Source organism: Capra hircus, chromosome 1 (assembly GCF_001704415.2).
Source record: "Capra hircus breed San Clemente chromosome 1, ASM170441v1, whole genome shotgun sequence".
Classification (NCBI taxonomy): domain Eukaryota; kingdom Metazoa; phylum Chordata; class Mammalia; order Artiodactyla; family Bovidae; genus Capra; species Capra hircus.
In genome coordinates, this window is record NC_030808.1 from 163040 (window position 1) to 183771 (window position 20732).

Consider the following 20732-nt stretch of genomic DNA (forward strand, 5'->3'; position numbering starts at 1 on the left):
AAGGAGGCTGGGAAGACTGTGGCTTTACAAGCCCTGCGTGTACCCGGGCATCTGTGAAGACCTTCAGGATCCAATGAAAATGGGGAGACAGGAGGACAGATATGGGGGGCTCCTCACCACTCAGACCCTCCTCATCAGACATGTTACACAGGGTACTGGCCATTCCCAAGCTCATATTTCAAAAGGTACCCAAACTGACCGTCTATTTAATTTGGTTTCTGGTGTCTCAGCTGATAAAGAATCCACCTGCAATGCGGAAGACCTGGGTTCGATCCCTAGGTTGGGAAGATGCCCTGGAGAAGGGAAAGACTACCCACTCCAGGATTCTGGCCTGAAGAATTCCATGGACTGTATAGTCTAAGGGGTTGCAAAGATTTGGACATGACTAGTTGCCTGAATCACTGGTTACTTTCAATCTGATTACATTAATACAGTATTTATAAACACATCCCTAATATATCTAAACACATCCCATACCCTTCCAGAAGCCAGAAATCTTTCCTAATATTTCTAATACTGAAATCACTGTAAAATGGATGTAATAAATGAGATTAGACATATAACTCTCTGCTGTTGCCCAAGTTAAGGATGTGGGTGGTTCATCTGTGACCTACTTATTGAGGCCTCAAGCATGGATGCCTCTACATGTTTCAAAACAAAGCGACATTCATCAACACTGTTGTCAGATGAGAAAGCTCACTGCTCTAAGTGGCTCCATCAATAATCTAGGAACTGAAGCAAAAAGGAAATACAAGTACCAGACACTTAATGACCTTTATTCTAAAAGCTTACACTATTGTCTCATGACTCCCATAATAATTTGCTACCTTAAGTGGTGATTATTATGTTCCTTTTACAGATGAGAAAGTTGAGGCATGACTAAAATTATACGGTCACTAAGTGTGAGAGCCAGGATGCAAACTCTGGCACACCACTGAGACTTAGTGGGTGTAACCCACTGGATCTGGCCAGCGGGGGAAGGGAGTATTGCTTGACACAATACTGACTATATGAGCTATGTTTAAAAGACCTTTTGCCTTGTTCTCCTAACAGTGGCTATAAAAAGTCATTAGGATGACAAAAATGTATGAAGAGAACTATACTAATGATTGTTCTGGTGGTAATGGCAAAAACTGGATACAATAAAAATACCGGATTTATTTAGTGATGATGAAGCTTTTTATAGCTATACCTATAAATTAAAAAATTTTTTTTACTTCTGAAATTCCTCTTGAAAAAGTAACTTTGTCACTATTTGAAATATCATTAAACCTTAACCCTTGCTTTAATAATTCTATTTTTCATAAAGCAAAGTTTCTAAAGAATAGAAGTCTCATAATGGCAAACAAACTAAAGATTCTACAAGTATTCAAGGAAACAATGAAATACTACTACAAAACAGGTTAGACATCTGTTCTCAACAAACACTGTTCCTCCGACACGCCTGTCTGACTTGGGTCATGCTCACTCTTCAATTAGTGCTCTGATAATGGCTAGACCAGATGAAGGAAAGACCTGAGATTTTTACCACTCGAGCCTGAATTATGTAGGTTTTGTTCATTGTTAAACTTATACCATATACTGGCATATATTGGGTGGGCCAAAAAGCTCATTCAGATTTTTCCATATGCTCTTATAAAAACCCAAACAAACTTTTTGGCCGACCCAATATAATCCAAAAGATGGTGTCATGAAGTAAAGATGGGGGAAACAAAGCAATTAATTACTTGTGTAAGAAACACTTCAAATTTTTAGGCCTAAATAATCTGTTATGGCTATTTCCATGGAACACAGAAATGACACTTCTGTTTCATTTGTGTACAAATGGCACTGATACTACTGTGACAGCTTTACTGAACAGCCCAGTTACAGCCTTAAACCAAAATACTTATCTGTAAGTCAGAAAAATAGCAAGCATCACAAATAGGCTACAGAGATGCTCAGAGACTGACTTTGATGGGCCTCTTTCAAGAGTCCAAAGGGCTTTTAATTGAACATCATCAGAAGATTCGGTTTTTATGAGCAATATATCTGATTGTATTTTGAAAAGTCCCTGTAAAGTACCATGACTTTGTAAGGAGCTAAACCTCATTTTACCCTCAGGTTTAATATAATGAACATAAATTAAGGCAGACTCTTTAAACATGAAATCCAACCTCGTTTTCAATGTTCACTGTTTGTATTACATAATCGCCTCCACCGTCTAAAGATCTTAATTTCACTCAAGTTCTCACCTTCTCCCGACACGGCTGGCTTGGCTGCTGGGGAAGCTACTCTCTTCAGACTTGCAGGACTTTCTGAGGAACCAGAATCCATACTACAAGAGGGAGGGGAAAGTATTTGAATTTTACTTTTTATCCTCAAAGAAAACAGTACAAATAACAATGATATTTTCTTTTTAAAACTGCTTAACATTTATAATTATTTTTTTTAAAGTAGTTATTTGTCCAGGTCTTGGTTGTAGCATGTGGGATCTAGTTCCCTGACTAGGGATTGAACCTGGGCCCCCTGCATCGGGAGTCTGGAGTCTTGGCCAATGAACCATCAAGGAAGTCCCCACTTCACATTTAAAACATTGATAATCTACAGTTGAAATAGATACACTTTGCTAAGTCAAAACACATCACAAAGGGCCATGGTGGCCCGACTCTAAGCTCACATCCTTGTCTGTCAGCACTTTGCTTTGCTGATACATAGTCAATGCACTGGTCTCCTTCAAAGTATGACGGACATGCTCATTCGGTATTTCTGAAGAGCTTCTCTTCTTGAAACTCTTAATTCATTTTGACCATCTATTTGGTTAGAACAATGAACAATAACCTTCAGAGTAAAGTTCCACACCATAAGGTTCTTAACAAAAAAGATAATTCACTCATCTAACAATTTCCCCCAATTCTTTGGGCTTCTAAATATTTGTGGATATCTGGCACAGTACTGAAAGTGAAAGTCACTCAGTTGTGTCCAACTCTTTGCGACCCCATGGACTAGGCAGTCCATGGCATTCTCTAGGCCAGAATACTGGAGTGGGTGGCCTTTCCCTTCTCCAGGGGATCTTCCCAACCCAGGGATCAAACCCAGGTCTCCCACATTACAGGGGGATTCTTTACCAGCTGAGCCACAGGGAAGCCCAGGAATACTGGAGTGGGTAGCCTATCCCTTCTCCAGCGGATCTTCCTGACCCAGGAACCGAACTGGTCTCCTGCATTGTAAGCGGATTCTTTATCAACTGAGGTATACTAAGCATGAAGAGGAACAGAATCTCCAACAAACCCACGAGACTGTCCCAGGTCTCAGAGTAGAATTCCCTCTTGCACAAGCCAATGAAAAACAAGATGCACAGGCTTCTGAGTGAGGAACAAAGGACCATCATTTGCAAGAGGCTCTCTTCTATTGATACATGTCCTAACTTCTGCAGTGAGAAGACCCAGAAGACAAAATGATCCAGCAACTCCTATCTATGAATCCTAACTAGTGCAAACAACAGTTTCATGCTGAACACGGCATTCATCCAGTGGAAGCAGATGAATACAAGCATACCTTGTCGATTTCCTTATGGGCCCTGAAATGAGTTTCACGTAGGACTTGGGGAACCAACCCTTCTGGCCTTGAACTTCTCCAAACCACCACATGTCTTGCTGCTCCAGTACGGTGATGACATCATTTTTGTTAAAATTTAAATGGTTGTCTTTCTTGGCTCTCCATGGATACAGAGCTTGCGCCTGTAGCCCCTCCACCTTTTCACCCTTGTGTGGAAGAACATAAAGGACCTCTCGTCACTTTGCGATCTGTTATCAGTACAGGTGATGCAAACACCGATGGGTACATGTGTGTGCATATGCAACCACAGAAGACACCCCCCCCCGCCTCCTCCCCCTCCCCCTCCCCTCCGCAGTGCAGCATGGCTGCCACGTGCCCCCTGGTTCTCAATAGCTGTTTCCTTCCCAAAGTGGAGGTGAAAACCTGCCAGCCTGTTCACAGAGCCATGGCCAGCCCATCTAGAAGCCTCTGTTTAAACCAGCTGGGAGATCATATTTATTCTGTTGCACCTGGCTGAGTGCCTTTTCTATTTTGGTTCTATTTTTAACTCTCAAGTTGCCCAGGGCAATCCCATTTGCGCCAGTTTCCAACTGGATTTGGAGGTTTAGTGAAGGATTAATACCAGAGCAGAAACCTTCTGAAAGCTCAAAAGGTAAGCAACTCATATCTTAGTTTAGGTGAACACAGGGAAACAGGTCTTCGGTTGGGTTGGGCTTGTCCTAGTTCCTTTTTAGACAAACAGGGGTTGGGCAAGCATAAATTCTCTGTAATCCCACGTACTATAGAGCTATATGAAGATGAACAGAACGCCATCTATGCCTCCCTAAAATAATCCAGGTTAAAATACTTTATTAAGCAGAAAGCACAATAAAAATGGGCAGTAGGACATGGCCAAGGAACTCATGATTAATGAAGAAAGAGATACAAACAACCATGTCTACTACCAGGCAGAAGGAAATATGCTAAAAAGAGGTTGCAACCATTCAAGGTGGGAACAGAGAGAAAAGAGGGATGAAAGTTGCCTGCAGGCAACAGGGCGAGTTTCACAGAGGTGGCAGTGTTTGAGCCGGGTCTTGAAGGACAAGAAGGATTTTGATAGCTAGGGCTTCGGGGGGAGTGAACTCCAGGTGGAAGGCACGACCGTGAGATGCTTTCCTGCCAAGGTTCGAGGAGGAGGAGCAGGATCCGGGGGTGCGTGTGGCCTAGTCTCATGGAGGGGTGCAATAGGAGATGAGGCTGGAAAAGGCAGGGGGAGGCATTTATTATCTCTTAAAAGACTATCACATAAAATTATCACAGTGTCTTAAGACAATACTATTATAAAAAAATACGCCAACATTCAATTATACATGTATTCATAAAAGGACAAGAACAAGGGATAAAGCCCAAGGACAGCTCATTCAGAACCAACCTGGACTTGCCTTCAGAAGATACTTATTTTCATAACGACATTTAACTATGATTATGCTTGATAAGCAGAGAATTTATGATAGATCGAAGAGTTTTGGCTTTCATGCTGGCAACTTCCAAATCCTGGTCTCCGTGGGTTCTCGTCTTCTCAGACTCATGACATCCCCGTTTCCTTCCATCTAAACTGTCCACTCGCTCCAGTCTTCAGAACAGAGGAGGGTTCTCTGGATTGCAAACACCCTGAGGACCACTGCGTTTCCACCTCCCGTTTCTCCAGTCATGCTCACAGGGCGCCTCCCACCTGGGGTGCAGAGCTCATCGCTTCTGGGTCCCCTAATCCTCTCTGGCATTTCCATCTCGTCTCTGCCATTTCACCTGGGCCCTCGCTGGTAACCTCTCACCCTGAGACATCTTTGCTGCACCTGCCCTGTCTCCACCTTCCCACATGGAGAGCCTGGAATCAGGCAGAACACAGACTCTGGGTTCAGAACCCAAGTCCGTCCCTTACTGTGTGACCTGAAACAATTGCTCAGTCTCTCAGTTCAGGCCTCTCAACTGTTCACTCTCTCAGCTGAGGCCTGCTTCCACATCTCTCAAACACAGACACTTTCTTCAAGAAAATTTAATAAGCTCTATCTGCAAAGTTGCTATGAGAGTAATCATTGTAACAGGAATAGCTTCTATTACTATCAGTTCTTCCAAACTATACAGTATTGCTGGAGAAAGCCAAGACAACGTGTGATGACAAGTCACAGACTCAGGTTACATTCAGCCAAGTCACGCTTCATCCTTCTTTGCTCAGTTCCTATTCTGCCTGCCCCGCAGGCCCTGGGGGCCCCTCCCGAGAAAGCTGCCTGGAAGCACAACCTCAACTTCCTTCCCTCTTTTTCCAACCTCTCTTCACCCGTTCTCTCCCAGAAAAAAAAAAAAAAAGCAGCCTGTGTTTTCTCTGCTGTTTCCCCTTAGATGCTCGACTCTCAGTCTCTTTTTCCCCACAGCTGCTCCTTGTCCTTCTTCTACTTGGCTCCCTGTCTATCCTTTCACCATCCCTTCCCACTTTCCCACCTATCCTTTTCTCTGTATCCCTTTGCAATCTGGAGTATCCTCCTCTTTCCCAGATCGCAAATACGTGCCGCCTGCCTCTTTGCCTGGACCACCGGCTTTAATAATACAAGAACCACCACCATCCGCCGTTCTGGTCCTGCGCTCTCCTCCTCCACCTGAGTTACCACGCTGAGCGTGACACATGTGCTACCTGCCGAGCGGGACATATGCAAAGGCAAAGAGCACAGCTCCCGTCCAGAGCCGCCCTTCTTTCCAGGTCAGAGAAGACACACGCTGCGTGCAGTTTCCCTCCTCCCCCTGCACTCTCGCTCCTCTGAAGCACTCATTTCATTTCCTTAGATCTGACTGTGTTCCCATTTCCCAGACAGGAAGGCCTGACTGTATCACTCTCACCTGGTAATCAACATGTTGAAAATCCAACTCCCTCCTTTCACGAAGTCAATTTCTCTTTCTGCCTGACTTGTTGCCCCTTAAGGTCAAATCTCTCCTCAGTCTTCTCCTTTCCTATTCCCACAGGCATTGGGATCCCGCCTCTTTAACTGTTGTCACGCCCCCCATGTCCCCTGTCGAATCTTTCTGCACACCTCCACATGAGCCTTCCTATAGGCTGTGTTCAAGCTGCTTGCTCCCGGAGTAGAAACTGTCCTTGACCCCCAAACGCCTGCCAGATGGGCAATTCCTCTAATTACTTATAGAAATGTCATTTCTTTTATCACGTTAAGTAGAAGTATTATCCTTTCAGCAATTACTTCCTTAATGAGGCATTTAAGAGCTTCCCATTTAATCTGCAGTCAGTCTATCTTCTCTGATAAACACTCAGTGGTCTGGCCACATGGATGGACCCCATGTCTTTCCCGAATCACACTCTGGCCTCCTAAAGTAAGCCTCTCTCCTCAGGGCAGTTTCTGTCTGCATGCCAGCCCTCTCCACTTTCTAATCAGCTCTTACCCACTGTTCAAGATGGAGTTCAAATACCACGTCACCAATGAAGCTTCCCTGAACAATCCAGGAGGATAATCCAGTTTACCCTGCTCTGAACAGTCATGACTCCCTCCACTGAGAAAACGTGAACTGGATCCTTGCCTGCCAGCCAGGCCAGATGCATATAATGAGGCTTACATTTTGGGCGGGGGGGGGGGGGGGCGGGGAGGGGCACATTACATGGCTTGTGGGATCTTTGTTCCCAGACTGGGCATCGAATGCAAGCCCTCTGCAGTGAAAACAAAGAGTCCTAACCACTGGACTGCCAGGGAATTCCCAAGGCTTACTCCCAAATGACAATGACGACAAGCATTGGCTGAATCTTTCCTCCTCATACAGCACGCGGGGGCCTCCCGCTCCCAGCCCATGCTGTTACCTGGCCTAAAACAGGAGACGGAGATGAGCCCGTGGCCGTGGCTGGAGTGAAGGCCGATCTCTGCCTCAGCTGCCCGGCACTTGGCACGGTGAGGGAGGGCTGGGCTGCCCACGCATCCCAGCTGTCGGTTTCTGGCTTCTCATTCGTGCTGGTGGGCCACCTGGAGGGCAAGCACAACGCCGTGAGCGGCAAGGACTTCCCAGCGTGTCAGTGCTCGTCCCACAGCAGACACACCGGGACGTGTGTGGGGCGAGTTCAAGAGCAAGGGGCGGGGAAGAGCAACGGACTTGGGTTTGGGTCAGAGCATCACATACTGGCGATGCGCCTCAGGCAAATGACAGTAGTTTCTCTGAGTCCTGACTTCCCGGTTGATCAAGTGGGAACAGTACTGTGTCACTCTGGTTAGCTGTCAGGGTGACATGAAATCCTATGAGGGAAATACTCTAACCTGAAGGCACCAGAGAAACACCCTCATGTGATCATTATCTTCATTTGCAACAACAATGCTAAATCAGCAACAAAGAAGTTTCGCGTCATATAGGAAGTCCTGCCAGGCTGGCAGCTGGTGCCTCATAATACCATCTCTCTGTCCCAGCACCACACAGCAGGCACTGGGCCACGAGCCTGGACACCATGGTAACCCTACAGGTGGTATCCTTAGAGCAACCTGTTGGGCGCAGCTCAGGAACAGTTTTAATTTTGTGATTTTATAACTGTAAATAAACACATCTGTGTGAGTTGCTGATTGAAATGCAATGGACTTTTGAAAATCTTTATGAGAGATAAACAATTTTGCAAATCAAAGTATTTCCTTTGATAGACGGCAGGCACATCCTGATTCCGGGTCTGGAAATAAGATGCCTAGGAGGACAGCCAGAGAGCCGCAGACCACACATTTATTGAGCAAGAGAGTCACGCTGACTAGACCCACAGCAAAACGAAATCCTGAAAAGAGTATCTGTCCTTTATTTTAGTGTCAGCTTTAATTTAAAAAGTCAGAGCATTTTAAGGTAATATAAACGACTATACATAAAACAGATAAGTGACATGATTTACTGTGGAGCATAGGGAACTATATTCAACATCTTGTAATAACATGTAACGGAAAAGAATCTGAAAATATACATATATACATATATATATGTGCGTGAATCACTTTGCTGTACACCTGAAACTGACATAACAATATAAATCAACTATATTTCAATTTTAAAAAAAGATCAGGAGAGAAGAATTTCAGTGTGGTTTCAGTCACACTAATGGAACACTACTTTTTAGCAGAGATGAGACAGGGAGGACCTTCTTTAGCACTTTCAATTTTTTTACGTGAAAATACAAGTATGAAAGCTGTTGCTGTTCATTATATGCTTCCCTCTACTTTCTCCTGCTCCTGGTCATTACACACCTTCTTTGCTCTATTCAATCCACTTTCTCCAGCATTATGCCTCAACCCCTTCCTTCTATTTGTTTTTGCTGAAAGATGGTTAAACTTTAAAACAAATTTAAAACATTTCTTATATCACTTTTGCTTCAAGGGCAGTATAAAATATTTTTAGACCAACGGCACAGCTGGACCAATCCTATAAGTGGCAGCATGGCAGCCCTCCATCTGTCCTTTCAAACCTCTGCTTACACACTCTTTTTAATGCCATTTCTGATGACCAAGGGCAGGGCACCAGTAGCTGTCAAGCGCACACATCTCTTTGCCCCGCTGTCCGCTTATTCAGGACTGATGAAAGAGGAAAGCCTCAGAGGAAACAGCCTTCTATCTTACTCAAAACCACATGACAAAATTCAATTTCTGTTTCTGCCCAGCAAAAAAAACAAAACAAAACAAAACAAAACAGTGCTATCTCCATGCAGGAAATGACTCTAAATATTTGCTGACATGGGTATCAAGCAGATTATTAGGAAACTGTGTTTCTCCATTTCTTCCACAATAATGAAAGATACAGACAAATGAGTGAATGAAACAAGGGTAATTGTTGAGCCATGATATAATTAAATCCAGTTCAGAGAACACAATCCACAAATTGCCAAAAGACCAGTCAGAGAAAGAGGCCATGAACAGTACTCAAGAGGTACAACCCAAGGACTGAAACAGCACTTAAAAGATCACTAACGTCGGATTTCAAAAATCATCAGAAAAGGCATCCAACACGTACGTGGAGCTGAAGTCGGCCCAGTTGTTGGGGGTCTCAGAGGGCTCTGCAGGGGTTGCAGTTGAAGGGGCGGGGGTCTCACGCACAGCCACTTTGGGTGTAGGGGTGGAGGCCACCTCAGTCACTGGTTTGACTGGGGCAGGAACCTCGTTTTCTGGGATTTTCTCTGCGTAGTTTGCAGGGAACCATCCCGTCTTTCCTTTTAATTCTCCTCCAAGCCATCCCGGCTCTCCAGTTTGGCTTTCGTCCACCTGCAGGAAAGTCATAAAGTTTAATTTAAGTGGAACTAAATCAACCCCTAAGACACTGAACACTCTTTAACAGAACAAAGCCCCTACTTCTGACCCGGTCAGACTAACACACAGCACAGACCTTTCTCCGCCTTTTCCTTAGTCTGAGAGTCTGGAAAAATGGTCTCTAAACATTAACTCTAAAGAAACAGTAGGTGCTATAATTCAAGTTCTTACTCTTTTGTGCCTGTTTATCTTTTTCTTTTTCTCCTAATACTAGCAGCTAGGAAAAAGTGCCTGGAGTCGTAAGAAGTCCCATAATTTAAATATTTTGAGCTACTCTGAATTATAAAGCGATGTGACAGACATCATCACTCAGGAACTCAAGTAATTATTAAGAGGTAATTTGACTTAGGTTTATTATTTAAAATGGAAAGCAAAGGGTGCAATTGATATAAATGTAGCCCTCTAGAAGTCTCTAATAACTAAGCAGTCCTTATTCAGCACACAGACGAGAGAGACACAAAACACAGTCTTAGACGTTTCTACAGGCAACACAACTGGCTGCTGTGTGGAGTCTTTTGAAACCTCCACAGACACACGAAGAGAAAATTAAGGAAATGATTATTTAGAGCAACAATTAATTTTATTAAAGTCCTATTACTTTTTTTGCATAAATTTTACTGTAACATTCACAAATGTGCACAGGAGAATACAGGATTCTGCTGTTTAAAAATTTCAGAGGAGATTTATTACAATTGGGCTTTTAACGTTTGCATTTTATCTTAATTCTGACTCAAAAGGATTAGTCAGAATCACCAGAATGACTCTAATACTTATCTTTCCAAGTACCCTCACTATTTTTGAGCAACAGGAGATCAATTTGAAGATAATTACATTCCCTAGTAGAAAATTATTTTCATTACAATAAGTCAAAGTTCTATCAGAGATCTTATCTTATTTTATCCCATAAAATACTGCCTCAGGAAGTAATGCACTGAACACTTCACTGGACCTGAATATTGCTCTTTTGAAATCACAGAAATGAGTGCTAAGGTTTCAACAATGACTTTGGGAAAAAGTGGCAAAACACCCAGCTTTCTAACCCATTCAAATATTCAGTAAAACAAAACAGAGGGAAGGGACATTTGTATACCTATGGCTAATTCATGTTGATGTTTGGCAGAAACCAAAGCAATATTGTAAAGCAACTATCCTTCAATTAAAAATAAATAAATTAAAAAAAACACACAAAACAAATAACTATGGAACCACATATTTATTTGTATTCTGTGTAGAGTAATATGGCATGTTTATTAGCTTATTTAAATTAAAAAAAAAAAAAAGAGCCTGGGATAGGCATGGAGAAAGTAGAATTCGGGGCTTACTGAATTATTTCTACATGTTGGTTATAAAATAATCTATAGGAGAGCTTCCTTGCTGCTCTACCTTAGGGAAGCCTTACTGTCAAAGGTAAAAGCAACTTTTAAAGCTGAGAATTCTCCAAAAGAGAGTTACCTGCAGATAAAGTGCAACACTGCTTCCAAAAGTTCTATTTTTGGCTTTAGAGTTCCGGTACGAACACCCCCACATTGTCTTCTTTCTTCCTCTTCTGGGCAGCCCCACGTGGTTCATGAGATGAGGATTCAATGTGACATTTTCGCCACTTGGATCTTATTTTCTGCTAAACTCAAATGGCTAGACGCCCTTCCTCGCTGGTTGATATTTACCAGTGACACTATGACGCACTGTAACTTGCTAGCTGCTTTGTGCTGGAAACATAGCTGTTTGTAGGCCAGGCTCTGCCAGGGCCCCCCCAACTTCTCATCAGGTTCAACAGACAAGCTCCTGCCCTTTCCGTGTGTCCCAGGACCAAGGGGAGGACGGTCAGCAGTGAGTGAGGAGCTGGAGTCAGACACACAAGCACTTTGCCTCAAGACCGCAAAGTATCATGATCAAGGGTAGGGCTCTGCCATCCGACTGCCTCGGTTTTAGTGTTTCAGCTGAGTCCTTGTTGCTGTGAGGCCTTCTCTAGGTGCAGCCAGTGGAGGCTACTCTTTGTGGGGGTGCACAGGCTTTTCACTGTGGCGCACAGGCTTAGTTGCCCTGTGGCATGTGGAATCCTCCCAGAACAGGGTTTGAACCTGTGTCTCCTGCATTGGTGGGTGGACTCTTCACCACGGAGCCCCTTGTTGTTCAGTTGCTCAGTCATATCTTGACTCTTTGCAACCCTACGGACTGCAGTGCGCCAGGCTTCTCTGTCCTTTACTATCTCCCAGAGTTTGCCCAGACTCATGACCATCAAGTCAGTGATGCCATCCAACCAGCTCATCTTCTGCTGCCCCCTTCTCCTCCTGCAGCCCCTGCTTCAGTTTTAGTACCACTTCTACAATTTATTAGCTGGCTGACTTTGGGCAAGTTTAATGTCTTGGTGCCTCGGTTTCCTTATCTATAAAATGGAGGACAATAACAGTACCTGTTTTATTACAGTTGTTATAAGAAGTATCCAGAACACTGCCTGGCATCTGAGATGTGCTTGATGACAGATTCTCTTCTTTTTTAAAGATCTGTCTTGATATAGACTATTTTTAAAGTCTTTATTGAACTTCTTACAATATTGCTTCTGTTTTATATTTTGGTGTTTTGGCCACAAGGAATGTGGGGTCGTAGCTCCCTGAGACCCTGCACTCAGACCCACACCTCCCGCACTGGAGGGTGAAGCTGTAACCACAGGGCTGCCCGGGCAGTCTGACAGACTTTCTAAAGCCACCTCTCCTGTTATCCAGCTCTGACTCTACTGTAGTTCTCTTTTGTCCTGTAAAAGCCTGGGCTCTGTCTGACCCTGGTCACTTTAGGTAACCAGAGATTTGGGTTCTCTATGTGGAGGTCCCTGCTCTAGAAACCTGTCTGGTACCCCAGGCCCTCTGGGCTGGCCTTCCTGTAGGGGCTGGAATGTGATCCCAGATCCCAGCCTATCGGAAACCCCTTACTGGTCTGTCCTAGTTAGACCTCCTTGAGTACCAGCTGCTTTACTTAATGATGTCCTATGACTCACTGTCATTCCCTTGAGACACAGGTCTTACTTGGTTAACCAGATTTTTGACACCTGATATTGGATCTGAAGCCCTGAGGGAATGTTCCACCCCATGGGCAGGTCAAGCTCACATCCTAGTTAATTACACCCAGCCCTGCCCCAAAGATGACAGAAAATGAGCACCACCATTGAGATGTGCCTGTGTGTACCTAGGAAGAGGAGAGGGTGCCATGCCAGCCCCTTATCCTTGCAGACAAGAGCTTTTGCTACCCTTCAAGTCAATAATGAAACCAGCTTGTCATTTGTCACCAAGGAAATCCATCACTTTTAACCTAGGAAACTGTTTGCTAATTGAACAAACAACAGTCTCAATGAGTTTAATTTATTCTTATAGAAATCCACTAATCTGAATGACTAGTGGTCACTGAGGTTCAGAGGATAAAATAAAAACTCACATTTAACATTAAATTAAATTAACCACTTGGAAAAAGTATAAAGGGTCTTGTACGAAAATGAGAAACATTTCCTCCTGGAGTTGAAAAGCTTTACTTAAAATGCCAATCAATTGTGAAAAAATGTTATCTATAATTAGGATAGAATAAGCATAGTCAAACACATAGACTTCTTTGTATACGTCTATGGCTGGCTATAACGTGAACTTATATGTACATGGGGTAGATTCATCTATCTGTGGCTTACATTGAGCACTTACAAGTGAGGGGATTTTTGTGCTAATGATATTGGTCCTAATACAATTTCGCTTAGCCAGCCCACTGTAACACCTCAAAGCATCTGGGGTCGTTCTAGTGAAATGTCAAAGTGGGAAGCACAAACCCCAAACATTGCTTAAAGGTCTGGGAATGGGCACCGAGGCGGCAGTCAGATGAAGGCAGCATCATCAGGTTCAAGGACCAAACCCCAACACCCAGTAGTGTCAGACCTCTTTTCTCAGTGTCTATGGCTTCGTGACCGCCATCTCTGTTAGGTGACACTACGATTCCCACCGCCTCTGACCTTGTCACAAAGAAGGGAGGCAGACGTTCTCTCTCTCCTCACAAGCAGCACAAAGACTGTGGACAGCAAACACGTGTAAACTGCATACTGACTTAGACCTGCTGCTGCCGCTGCAAGGGATATGCTGGGGAGTGTGGAGATAAGCACGTGCTTCATGCGTTTGCCAGTTTGGAAATAAAAGGGTTACCCCTAAACTCCTGGATGAGGATACTAAAGCTGTTTTCTAGAGACACAGCCCCAGAGAATGGACTTGTGAACACAGTGGGGGAAGAAAGTGGGCCGAATTGAGAGAGCAGCGTGGGAACATATACATTATCTGGTGTGTAAATCAGTTAGCCAGTGGGCATTTGCTGTCTGACGCAGGGAGCCCAACCAGGTGCTCTGTGACAACCCAAGGGCAGGGGAGGGTGGGTGGTGGGAGGGAGGTTCAAGAGAGAGAAGACGTGTGTGCACCTATGGCTGATTCATGTTGATGTATGGCAGGAACCAACACAATATTGTAAACAATTATTCTCCACTAAAAAATAAATAAAATCTTAAAACATTAAAACAACAACAACAAAAATGCCTGTTTTCTAAAGTGCTAATCTAGAGGTCAGCCAAAAAACTTTTTTTTTACATATTTATTTGACCGTGTCTGGTCTGAGTTGGGGCATGCAGGATCTCCAGCTGAGGCACGTGAACTCTTAGTTACAGCATGTGGAATCCAGTTATGGAACCAGGGGTTGAACCCGGGCTCCCTGCACTGAGAGCTTGGAGTCTTAGCCACTGGACCACGAGGGAAGTCCCCTTAACGTTCACAAGGACTCAGCCCTGCAACTGAAGCACTAAAGGCAGCTGTAGGCAATATGGAAATGAACATGCCTGAATGCGTGCCAGTAAAACTTAATTACAAAACAGGCATGGGCTGGATTAGGCTCACTCCTGGAGTCAGTGTGCACTGGTCCCTCAAAACAGCAGCGGTTCAGATGTTAAGGTTGCAGAAATCTAAGAAAGGCAGGAAAGAAACAGTATTGACTACACTGAAAGAAAAGTTCTCTATCAAAAGATGAGAAAAAATGAGTTTAAACTGTTATAAGAGTAACACTAAATTAAAGAATAAATAATTTTCTGAATGAATGGCTGGTTGATGCCTACGAACCCCTAAAGAAGTTTCTCTTTTTTTTTTTGGATGGTTCTAGGAAAATGATATTTTTCAGAATGACTTGGGATTAGTTCTGACAGAAAAGAGATTAGGCGAGATCAGTGGTACCCAAAACTCCCTGACAGAACCACCAGAGAAGATTTTGAATTCCTGTTGTTCAGCCACTCAGTCGTGTCCAACTCTCTGCGACCGCATGGACTGCAGCACACCAGGCTTCCCTTTCCATCACCAACTCCCGGAGTTTGCTCAAACTCATGTCCATCAAGGCGGTGATGCCATCCAACCATCTTATCCTCTGTTGTCCCTTTCTCCTCCCGCCTTCAGTCTTTCCCAGCATCAGGGTCTTCTCCAATGAGTTGGCTCTTCACATCAGGTGGCCAAAGTATTGGAGCTTCAGTTTCAGCATCAGTCCTTCCAATGAGTATTCAAGTTTGATCTCTTTAGGATGGACTGGTTTGATCCCCATACTGTTTAAGGGACTCTCAAGAGTCTTCTCCAGCACCACAATTTGAAACCATCAATTCTTTGGTACTCAGCCTTCTTTTTGAATCATAAATATGGATTAAAAGTTCCCAGAGTCTCCGGGAGAGAGTCCTGAATTGGTTTTTTTGTGTGTGTGGCTCAGACGGTAAAGCATCTGTCTGCAACGAAGGAGACCCGGGTTCGAGCCCTGGGTTGGGAAGATCCCTTGGAAAAGGAAATGGCAACCCACTCCAGTATTCTTGCCTGGAGAATCCCATGGACCGTGGAGCCTGGTGGGCTACAGTCCATGGGGTCGCAAAGAGTCAGACAAGACTGAGCAATTTCACTTTCACTTTAAGATCCCTGAGCAGGACTGATGCATGCAGCCTTGCACCATTTAAAGCCAGCTGAGTTAGGTGATCGGCCTGTGTTCTTAAGATAAACAAACAAAATGGCAGTGAGCAACATTGTTCTAATTTCTCATGCTATTATTCCAATACATTGTGGATGTCAAATTGGGCTTGTTCACCCTCCAGGTAATGGGACCTCCAGATCAGAAGACAGGCCATAGAGTTTCAAAGTATCTAAGCCTGAGCTGTCAAGGTCAACTCAGCTAAGATGCCTCCAACTCAGAAGTCTTCCCAGAGCACATCCGTTCGCTCTGATTGCTTTTTTCCTTTATATTCCTAGCAGCAGTGGTGAGCATCCCTGGGAACTTCCTCACACACTGGCTTTCTCATGTGTTTCTCCCTATTTTTCTAAAAAGATCTGAAACATCTGAATGGTAGATGTTACCTTATATTTCTTTGTATTACCAACAACAGTTAGAAGAGGACTATATATGAAATACCACCTAATTTTTGTTAATCACGAAAAACAACTTTTGGAGAAAACTGAGCTGATAATCAAGATTTTAAAAGGCAAAATATTTTTTAAAGCCTCTTGCAAGACTGCCTGCATTAAAACAGGAAACAAGTTGCTAGACCTCTAAAATCTAACAGCTATAGTTGGCTATTTTGCAAAGTTTGAGAAATATGAGAATTTGATGATGACTATGCCTGCAAAAATAAGTGAACTCCTGATTACTCAACCAAGAGAGATTGCTAAGGATGTTCTATTGTGTATTTTTCACAACTGTGTTTCTTAACTACAAAATTCATGACATAAAAAAAAATGTTACTCTTACAAGTCAATTTCCACTTTGGGTGTCCATTGTTAGCCTCACAAAGATAACACAGCTGAATGCTACTTGGGGTGTCTTGTTGCGTTCTGTGATATAAAATGAAGACACCACTCCAGTCCCTTCAACAAGAGGATACAGGATGCTTCACGACAAAGTCCCTTCATCACACATTTGGGATATTGGAGATAAAGTAAACAGTAACCCAGGCCTGGGTAGACACTCTGTTATATTTGTCAAAGTCAGATTTATCTTTAGTGCTTTATTAAAAGTTACAAATGTTGATAAAATTGTAAATATGAATATGGTGTGGTGGTTTAGTCATTAAGTTGCGTCTGACTCATTGCAACCCCATGGACAATAGCCTGCCAGGGATCCCAGTCCATGGGATTTCCCAGGCAAGAATACTGGAATGGGTTGCCATTTCCATCTCCAGGGGATCTTCCTGACCCACGGATTGAACCGGGGTCTCTTGCATGCAGGTGGTATAGAAATACATAAAATTAAAAACAACCACCCCTACTACTGCCAAGTAGTAACCACTATTAACAGCTTGATGCCTACACTGCGAGACTATAAACTATATACATATAAACATTTACATACACAACACGTACACCTGGTTTTTTATTTACCCAAATACAATTATACTCTATATATTGTTTCTGTTTTTTTACTGGAGCGTTTATTCGTATCAGGTTGGCTAAATCGTACAGGAAAACACAAACGAACTTCGGGACCAATCCAATACATGCAGATCTGTGTAATTTTCGAAAACATCTTTATTGTTTAGCTGTATTGTAATTTATTTAAACCATCTCCCCACTGAGGGATACAGGGCTGTTCCTTTTTAGCTTTTACCAGCAGTGCTGCAGTGAATATCCGTGGACACATTTATTTGTGCACTTGCCAAAAACAGCCTAGAGAAGGGAGAATAATAGAGTTCCTGGGTCAAGGGGAATGAGAAATTTAAGTCTGAAAAAGCGTTGCCAAATTGCCTTTCAACTGCCTTCGCCAATTCATATGACAATGCTCAGGATGTGTCATACTCAGTTTCCTACACTGTTGACAAAGCTGGATATTATCAAACTCGTAAACTCGCTCAGCTGAGAGATGAAAAGTGTTATCTCATCTTTAACATTTCCATTTTCCTGATCACCAAAGGAACATTTTTTTGTATATTTTAAAATTGTGCATGTATTTCCTTAAAGCTGTAGGTTTTTTTCATATTAACTTCTCAGTCTTTATGTATCATGGATGGCGACTCTTTATCTCTCATATACTTTGCAATCTACAGGATTTAATTTTGTAATATTGTCAAATCTTTCCATGTTGGTCACTGATGGCCTCCAGTTTTAACCCAGAAAGTTTTTTTTTTTTTTTAAATAACTTTTAAACAAGAATTTTATCTTTTAAGTTTAACCTACTTGGAACTTATTTTTGCCCAGGATCTGAGAGACTTGACCTGATAATTTGCCAATACGGAGCCTTCAAGTTAGTCCTTACATGGAAGCTAGCAAACAGAAATCTGGTACGTAAACTTTTACACCTTTCTTTTCTTCTTTTTCTATTTTAAGCACAGCCTACTACACAAACTCAAAACATCGTTTTACTGCCACGACAACACCCAAAGATATGTGTATTTACACAGAATTAAAGTGATTTAAAAGAACAAAACATTTAATAAGATACAGACTTCCTGACAGTGAGAAGGCACTCACCCATTCCCCTTTAACCTCCACCAGGAAAGCACAGGTTCGAAAGCAAGGTAAAAAACATGTTTAATGAGATGTTTCATTCTTACGGTATATCTACTTTGTTCTTTCAGAGGGGCTGGGGCTTAACTAGTCAATTTAAGGAAAAAGGACTCAATATCACTGTAACAAGACTATGTTTCCTTCAAAAATAGCAATATTTACACATTAAAATATAGATCTATAACATTTCCTTGTCATAACACTTGGTTAACACTTCCTTATCTCAAGAAGAGAATATTACTTTTTCTGCACTTTGTGCTGCAACAAAATCCAGTTTCAAAAATGTTAGGCTTTTTTTTTTTCTTTTGAAAGCAGTGTAAAAAAAAAAAAATCAACCTTGTAATATGGTCCTATCTGCTACAGCATTGTACCTTCATACTGTTTAGATTCCTGCTATCGATTGGTATTTAAATAAATTACAATTCATCTGCTTTAAAAGGCAGCCTGGCTAGACAAAATGAACTGACATCCTTTATACTTCAATGATATAGGGTCGCAGTATGGGAAGTGTGTTTGTCTCAATTATTAATTTTCCACAAAGACTAGAAAACTATAAAATAAGAAACAGTTCTTGAAACACATGTTCTTCTAATATTTGACCATGAAATCACATACTTAAACAATAACCATAAAAAAAAAAATAAAGCCAACCAGATACCAGTAATGGCCAAAAGTTTGAACCCACTTCCTAAAACATACATACATTAACTGGATTGAGGAACTACTGATTTCTTTTAGGAAAGAATTCAGGTCAACCACATTCCTTTATTCTTTCCCAAACTGGTTACTATAGCTTTAGTTACAACCACAAGATTATATTTAATTATTGTATTTAAAGAAACAAGCTATGACAAGCAAAATTCTAAACTCTTTCATCTGTTCATTTATAGAGTAGGAAAGCAAATTAACTGTATTTAGTTTATTACTCTTCATTCAATTCAAAGTTTACATGAGTAAAGGGAAAAAAACATGCTTTGACCCAAAGATAGAAAAGTTATCATTGGCAACTGTGATCCAATATTTTGCATTTAAAACTATTTCTGAAAGACTACTCATAGTATCTCAGTAGGAATCTAAACTCTGAAATTACCAGAGCTTTACAGATTTGAAAATACACAAGGCTATGTCAGGAACCCATTTTTCTTTAACAATTCTATTTTAAGGTGATACATTTTTAAATGCTATCTCTCATTCAAATAGAAAAGGAAGACTGAGTCAATACTTCAGAAACTCAAATGCTGGATTACTGGATTTCACACTCGCCCACGATTTTACAACTGTCAAATAAAGTACAAGAGGAGGACAGATGCTGAGCATCAACAGAAACCACACTTCTGCTGGAGGCTTTCTTACCATGACTATATCTCCCGGCTGGATCGTGATTTCATCGTGACTCCTGGACTCAAAGGGATAGAGTGCTCGGTAATACACCACTTTTACATTCTCCTGCGCAGAAATCGTTAGTGGGCCTTTTTCTGTTTAGAAGGAAAGGAGGGGAAAGGGACAAAAATGAAATGCTCCATGGAACAGAAATGCATGACACAAGCCAAATTACTGACATCTATCTCCTCTGGTGTCTATCTTAGCATTTGAACCATTTCCATCTACTCAAGGCATTTCTGGAAGACATTCAGTGAGGATGTGTCTGGTTCTGAAACCAAAGGAGAGCCAAATCTGATGTCAGCAGCTCCATCCTACCTGAGAGGTCATTAGTGGACGCGAAACAAAGGTTACTGCAGTGCTAACGCCCCCGTTCTCTGCCTCCTGGCTTAGACGCCAGCAGCGCACATCTGTAAGGCATCAAGATCTCTCTCCCCCGACGCCCCCGACGCCGTGTCTCTAGCAGGATGTAGTAGATCGAATGTGACGTAAATCTCAAATCAGTCAACTCATATGGGAGGGCCAAGAAGCACAACTTCAACTTCCCCTATTAAGCGATATGGAAATGTTAAGGCTGCAGGCCCCAGACGTGGTCATATAAAAGGTAAGTTAGGAGGCCATGTGTGTTCAAAGGGCAAAAAAACATTCAAAAGGTAAGACCACTGCTGGATGCAGTGCAGACCAAGGACAGTGAATGCCGCGTGAGTACAGGCCAGAAGAAATGCCACTTCCTGCTGCTGAGACAGCTCTGAAATTCCCAGAGGAAATAACACACTGGAGAAGCAGCAGGTTCCTCTTTGGCAGGAAGGATTATGATCTCCATGTGGAATACAGCTGTATGAATGGCACTTGGCAATGAAACTTCATGCCACTGCTGTCTGCAAACGACTTCTGGATGCCAGCATAATGGGGCCAAGGGCTGCCATGGTGTGGGCCTCTAAAAGAGACCTCTAAAATGATGCTAGAGAACGCACATCTGCACTGTCCAAAAAATGACTGA

At 42.6% G+C, this 20732-nt stretch overlaps 1 protein-coding gene across 6 annotated transcripts in view; it reads right to left on the reverse strand.

Moving 5' to 3' along the window:
• ITSN1 (intersectin 1) overlaps positions 1-20732 on the reverse strand; it is a 243892-nt gene that overhangs the window by 73077 nt on the left and 150083 nt on the right. For all 6 annotated transcript variants that reach the window (XR_001917533.1, XM_018043229.1, XM_018041619.1 and 3 more), the window contains 5 exons: positions 19706-19827; positions 9535-9782; positions 7370-7529; positions 3538-3743; positions 2235-2317 (listed from right to left, as the gene is read on the reverse strand). Coding sequence is in view for 5 of the 6 variants with exons in the window: in XM_018043229.1 (XP_017898718.1) it covers positions 2235-2317; positions 3538-3743; positions 7370-7529; positions 9535-9782; positions 19706-19827 (819 nt within the window). In the remaining variant the exon portion in view is untranslated. The remainder of the gene's footprint in view (positions 1-2234; positions 2318-3537; positions 3744-7369; positions 7530-9534; positions 9783-19705; positions 19828-20732) is intronic.